Source organism: Acartia tonsa, chromosome 1 (assembly GCF_053477335.1).
Source record: "Acartia tonsa isolate MP-2025a chromosome 1, ASM5347733v1, whole genome shotgun sequence".
Classification (NCBI taxonomy): Eukaryota; Metazoa; Arthropoda; class Copepoda; order Calanoida; family Acartiidae; genus Acartia; species Acartia tonsa.
The window spans coordinates 7,066,798-7,073,688 of record NC_137260.1 but is presented as its reverse complement, the minus strand read 5'-3'; the positions used below and the strand labels follow the sequence as shown (position 1 = coordinate 7,073,688).

The following is a 6,891-nucleotide window of genomic DNA, read 5'->3' as shown; positions in this document are numbered from 1 at the left end:
TTTTATTATTATTAGATACAATCCTCTAACATTTTTTCAGTACCTTAAAATCAATCCATACGCTTATGATATTAAATAATTTAATTAGTGTTTTTGAAGTTTTTTTCTAAAATGATCTGTAAAAATTATGTTTTAAAAGTAACTGAAACGCTTACAGTCTTCCTATCCAAAATTAACAGTAGTTTTCTTTAAAATTATATTTAAATTTTACAAGAATTTAAAACTAAAATTAGTTAAAATAGTACCTACCTAACTAATTTTCCTATTCAAGTAAAAAATCTAAGTATTAATTTAAAATAAAGCAATTAAAAATAAAGTAATTGAAAATTATTTATGTCATTCTTATTTTTCTATTTTGTAAATTTCTTTTTTTTTCAGATTTATTCAAACGATTTAATCTTTAGGTATTAATGTAGTATATGTACTAGTAGTTTGAACTAAAAAAACATCATTTAATGTGCCTGATTTGCTATAATTATATGAAATAATATTATTTGTTAATAAAATATGTAAAAGACGAGTTGCTTATGATATTATATATTGTTTTTTTTATTTTGTAGTTCGAATCAACATGTTTTTTAACCACGCTATCCTATTCGATAGTTAAAAAACTTTGGGTACTTTTATTGATTTTTGTTTGGTTCATGTCAATCCAAAGGTGTCTAAACCTTACGACCAATAGTTTTAATCAGAAGAGGTTGTTATCATTGTATGGAAGTATACTTATCGTTCATTGTCTTATCCCCTAAGATCCCTGCTTTAGCGTTTTGTGCGTTGTGTTATTGAGACTTGGTTATTTCATATAATTTTTGTGGCTAGGCTTTGCCGTTTTTTATGATGTAAGCAAAATTTACGGACAAATGGTCTAACGATAACTATTTTACCCACGACTATTTTTCGCCAGCCAAAAGTATTTTATTCTATTCTAACAGTTAGGGAGTTGAATCCATTTTTATAGAAGCAGAAATATAATCTATGATTATGGTTTGGACCCTTAAAACTGTAATCTACCTTTCCACTTTCCCCTCTCTTGGTGAAGATATCTTCAACGCCGATACGATTTTTGGAATGTAAGATTCTACTTTCCCTTCTCTTGGTGAAGATATCTTCAACGCCGATACGATTTTTGAAATGTAAGATTCCACTTTCCCCTCTCTTGGTGAAGATATCTTCAACGCCGATACGATTTTTGAAATTTAAGATTCTACTTTTGCCTCTCTTGGTGAAGATATCTTCAACAAGAGAGACAAAAGTGGAATCTTATATTTCAAAAATCGTATCGGCGTTGAAGATATCTTCACCAAGAGAGGGGAAAGTGGAAGGGTAGATTACAGTTTTAGAGGGTCCAAACCATAATCATAGATTATATTTCTGCTTCTATAAAAATGGATTCAACTCCCTAACTGTCTAATGTTCATGTTGTAATCAGTAGTTTTCAATAAGAAAGTAATGCAGGAATAAGGTATTGCCAAGAAGCAAAATAAATCTATAATAATATTTGGAGGGCAAATATGAAAGGTAGTCTGTACTAGAAAGCTTTGCCCCCCTAATTGCTAAAAATCATGTAAAGATTTCGTGATTTTTTTTCGAATTAATTTCGTTGTTGGTAGAAGCTGTAATGCGAATTTCAAAAGAAACTAAGGTAATTATTTCTGACAATTTTATACGAAAAATCTTATAAATTTTCATTTTAATATACTCGGAAAGCTGAATTACTATAATTTTAACGATGTAAAGTTGGAGTATAGTAGTTTTACTTCAGGTATACCATCCCTACCTAATCCATGAATTAGATATAAACACGGGTAAGAGTTACGAACAAATAATGACGTCACAATGTCAAAAGAACACCTACTATTACTTGCAAAAATGCTTTACTAATTTTTTACAGGAAAAATTGATTTAGAATATATAAAAAATGCCTCGTATAATGCAGTTAATGTATCCAAGACAAAAATCATCTCCTTTTCAAAGAGCACCTCAGGTTACAATTTTTATTAAATATTTAACGATAGCTGATGCGCCTCTAGGAGCACTTAAGGGAAAGGAATGGGTTAAATCGACTCCTTTTTTTGGGAAGAAAGGGGGGTTATTTCCCTCCAATTTTTGAATTATGTTCAATACTTCGGCCCTCGTGGTGGGAGATAACCTACCCCCCCCCCCCCCTCATAGAATATTAATACATTAATGTTAAAGAAATTATTTTAGAAACTTCACACCCCGATGGAAAGAAATGAATATTCTTGTGAGATATGCCCTAAAACATTCAGCAACAAGAGGCCTATGCAAATGCACAAGAAAGCCCACATCAAACCAGTATGCCTAACCCTAAAAAAGCTGCCATTCAAGCACATTTGTAGAATTTGCGGGGAATGTTGTCGAGAAAAGAGGCTACTAACCACCCACAAATTCAAACATTTTCTGAAAAAAATACACGAAAATCCAACGGGGAAAAACATAAAAAATCTAGGAAAAGCTGAAGAACTTTCTGAGGATGAAATAAAGGATGTTGACAAGTATATTGATGAAAGTCTTCACAGCAATCATAAATCCAAGGCATCTACTGCTCAAAGAGAAGCTAAATCCAAGGCTACCACTTACACTGCTATTACCAAAAGAAATAATGTTGGCAAGAATAATGATGAAGCTGTTCACCCAAAAGACAAGACCCATTCTACTACTACTGCCACAGTTGATATTGAAAGAAATGCTCTTGATCATAAATCCCAAGCTATGGCTGCACCTGTTACCAAAAGAAATGATAATGAAATAACTTCTCGTGCAAATTATTCAAAGTTTTATGTTCATGACGAAATCTGTTTGACCCCTAAGTTCTGAAAAACCCCACGTGATATCTTTAAAAAGTTTATTTTAAGACACTTGTGTAAAAATCTTAGTAAAAGATAATTCTTGTTGAAAGACAGTAAATTTGTAATTAATCCATGCCAGGAGTAAATTGTAAAATTAACCAATAAGATATCGTAAACAACTAAGCCGTTCGCTCCACAATTTTCTAGTAAGTTTATTCTATGCTTATTTTATGCCATTTGCCCACGGGAAATATTTTTCTCGAGATATTCTTTATATTGCTCAATTTATCTACTTTTTGGAGGAAGCAAATTTTTGTTTGATATTTATTTCTGTGTTTTCCTGTACCTTGAAAATTAAAGCATACAGTGAGATTATGAGATACCAAGTCATATTTGTCTATATTATGTTAATGTATATTTTTTCAGATACCTACCATTGTAAAAATGCGCCAGTTGCTGTAAAGCCTGAAATAAAATCTAATTCTGTTGATCATTACTGAACCTAAAACTATTTTTTAAAAATATTTTAGTTTTTTTTCCGTTGTCAGATAGTTTGTTTAAATTCGTTCATAAGTAAGACTTTGAAAACCATTTTGCTATAAGGTTTACAATTTCATCTTTTCAGATTATTTTCGATTTTCGTTAGTTTATTTAGTCCAACGAATAGTTGAATGAGTTTTCAGACTTAATTATCTATTCCTTTTATTAGTTTTGAAGGTTGGATTACGTACTATTCTTTTAGAGAAAAAACACTACTAAAATTAACATTTTGTTTTATTAACTGAAGGTACTCTAAATCTCTGTTTTGATTCAGTACCCTTGTAAATCTTGTCGTGCCTCCTTGTCTTATTAAAGATATCTATCTCTACAATAATAAGACGCATATGGAGCTTCCATTAAAAACCTAATTTTTAAGTAAAAAGTTTAATATTTAAGGAATAGATTTGTTATTACTTGGATGTTGCACCAGATTTTCATGTACTCTAATAAAGTGATGCTCCTAATGATAACCCTTCACCTCTTAAACGATGAACGAACTGACCAATAAATGAAATTCAAATAAACAACCTAAATCGAAGACAAATTTTCTCCTGTCATAATATCCTCGTATTCCTATATCCATTACTAGAGGCTCTTGAGGAGGGGCAAGTTGAATTTTATAACCCAATTTTTATTTTAGATTTGAAATCTGTTAAACGGTTAGCGAGATCCTTCGGTACAAACAGACAAACATTCTGATGTAGGGATATTTGTTGACCTGTCATATGTAGTTAACCCAATAGTTATGTTTTCTTTATTTTCTACTTTGCCCTTGTATCATATATGTGTCCTCTACGGTCCAATTGCAACTTATGTCTAGGAAAAGTGTGTGTGTTTGGATGGGAGTGTGTATGTGTCCGTGCGTGCTTGTGTGTGTGTGTTTCAGTCCGTGTGATTGTCATATCGTGTGTGTGTGTTTGTGTACAGTTTAACCGGCCTAGCAATGTCCTTATTCCCAACCCTTCTCCCTACCCCTGAAGGCTTTTAACATTCCCCCCATAAATTTGACATAATATTCAGGGCAGGAAATAAAGCTTCTTAATTATTAAAAAAAACAGTAAAAATGTCAAGAACACAATAAAGTTTTGTTTGAAATTAAAAGAGTGAATATAAAATCTAGGGACATCCAAGCTTTTTTTAAAAGTGTGTGGGAGGGGACTAACTAACTTTGTTGGGTGGTAAAACTCCTACTATTTTATATAGAGTGTCCAAAATTTACTTTATTTGTAATTATTTTATGGATATGAACCAAGGTTGGAAGTGCCAAAAACATTTGCTAGTTAGGTTTCAATTTGTTTTAGCCATCCTGTGCAGAATTCCGCGCGCCAGCCGCTATGAAGCTTCAGGGAAATCAACCTTTTACAATTTAAAAAATCAGTGGGAAGTCTAAACCTGACCAAACAAGCTAATCCTTCTTTTCAAAACAAATTTCAAAGCATCCAGACTTCTAATTGCCAGCTGCCGAGCACTGGTTTGGTTATTCTTTATTTTATACACCTTGATTTCTGCAAAGCACTTGATAGGTTAAATCCTTATATGAAAAGTCACAGGATCTCTGTCTGTCAGTACTGAATGATCTCGCTGAACCGATATGATTATCCTTTACAATTCAGATTCTTATATTTCCTGGCTAGGTTCTTAATCATTGGTTGAAGTTATCACCACTTCACACATAAAAATTTCCTCCCCCTATAATTTTTTTAAAAATTAATTCTTTTTTACATTTGTCAATGTTTACAAGACTATCGAGTAGATATGGCCTAATGACGCTGTACGTTTTGTTCAGAATGAAATATAATATAAAAGAAATGACTGTCCATTGTGATTTATACAGCATGACCCTCGAAAAAGTATTTTTAAGCACCTGCAGCCTATATTTCTCAATAAAATATTAAAAGATTCATATGTACTTGTTCTCTATAATTTTCTACATCAAAGGATATCAAAATATTTTTTTTACATCAATTAACAGCCGAGATTTTTAAAGCCAAAGTTTGAAAAAAGTGCTTGAGAAACTGGATATTGCTAAATATTTCTTAGTTTTTTATTAGTATATTACTTTTTATCAACCAGTTAAAAAACAAATAAGAAAGAAGAGCAAGTTTACAATTGATACATTTTTTATTGCATTAAAAAACTTTACTTTTACATATAAAAAACTACTTTTCAAATTTTACTGAATACATTTTTCTTATAACCATTTTCCCTCAAATCTTATAATATCTCCCACTTATTAATATGACCTTAAATAAACCCCTCCCCAATTTATGCTCATTACCGGAAGGATTAGCGCCAACTTTACCAATAAATTCACGCCCACTCATCAAATTAATCTAAGACACATAAAAATCATTTAAATTGGTAAATGTTTAATAAAAGTTTGTAGCTGTAACTTTTTGTTTTTTTTAACTTATTTTGATAAAATAAAAAGTGTTTGATTTCTGTTTATGTAAACTTTCAATTTGCTACTATTTTTTATAGGATTTCTTTCTGCAAGGGTGTTTTTGCAATTTACACTAATCTAAAAATGCCTTTTAGAGCAAGTGAAAAAAGTGCTTTCAGCATGAAATAAATTTCTTGGAAACATCTTTTTATAAGTTTTATAAAAAGTATTGAAATTATGAGGAAAACACGTCATTTCACTTTAAAAAAACATTTTTTTTGATAAGTTACTTTTTTTTCCTCAGCCACTTTTTTTCAAAACTTTGGCTCTAAAAATCTCAGCTGTTAATTGATGTAAAAAAAATATTTTTATATCTACTTATGTGGAAATCTACAGAAAACAAGGACATATACAATACATTTTTTGATAATTCATTGAGAAATATGGGCTGCAGATGCTTAAAAATACTTTTTCGAGGGTCATGCTGTATAAGAAAAACATAGCTTAAGATATAGTATGAGCCATATGCAATGCACTTTCACTTAAAAGTAAGTCAGCATCTTTTAGCCGTTCACGAGATATCTTGCTTAATCTGTACTAACTAACAGGAGGTGAAAGAGGAGGCAGTAAAATAGCCTAAAACTATCCAAAGACAAAAAAAAGCCTGACATCTTACTGAAACCTATATAGATAGATATTTATTAATTCCACTAATTATAATAACAAATTTTATATAAGTTCATTACATTGAATAGACAATAGCAATAATAAGATATTAAATATAACTAGGAAGATCATGGCACTACATTTGTATAATAGATACTATTGTAGGTTTACCCATGACTTATTTTTAGTTTTTATGTTACTGATTGTGAGAAGACGGCGAAGGATAAGGCAGGCTGAAGGCTGAGAGTATGTTCATAAATATTTATTTTATGGACATGTACAAGGGTTATTGTGTAGGTTTAGTAGCAGATATTGCAATTGAATTATGATCGCTACAGTTTATGAATAGTTTGTATTTTTATTTATATGAAGTATCCTTAAAATGAATAGCTTAAAATGTTTGACTCTTTTGTATTGAGTGTATTCTACATTCAAAGGATTTTTAAATCAGTGGCGTGCACACTGCACAGGGTCTTTTCAGGGTGCCTCTGT

The 6,891-nt window shown here is 30.9% G+C and overlaps 2 protein-coding genes across 2 annotated transcripts in view; one reads left to right on the top strand and one right to left on the bottom strand.

Annotated features, from left to right (window-relative positions):
- The window catches only part of LOC145322681 (uncharacterized), a 143,369-nt gene that overhangs the window by 83,434 nt on the left and 53,044 nt on the right, over positions 1-6,891 (bottom strand). The window lies entirely within an intron of this gene.
- LOC145311725 (uncharacterized) lies at positions 1,890-3,480 on the top strand. The gene is made up of 2 exons (XM_080150697.1): positions 1,890-1,984; positions 2,209-3,480. Exons 1-2 carry the CDS (start codon positions 1,919-1,921, stop codon positions 2,836-2,838), a joined length of 696 nt encoding a protein of 231 aa, XP_080006823.1. The 5' UTR covers positions 1,890-1,918; the 3' UTR covers positions 2,839-3,480.

Bases quoted from the DNA above. Each gene is read 5' to 3' on its own strand.
- LOC145311725 (XM_080150697.1), top strand. From the start codon at position 1,919: ATGCCTCGTATAATGCAGTTAATGTATCCAAGACAAAAATCATCTCCT. The intron at 1,985-2,208 runs GTTACAATTTTT...AAATTATTTTAG, and splicing joins CTTTTCAAAGAGCACCTCAG to AAACTTCACACCCCGATGGA.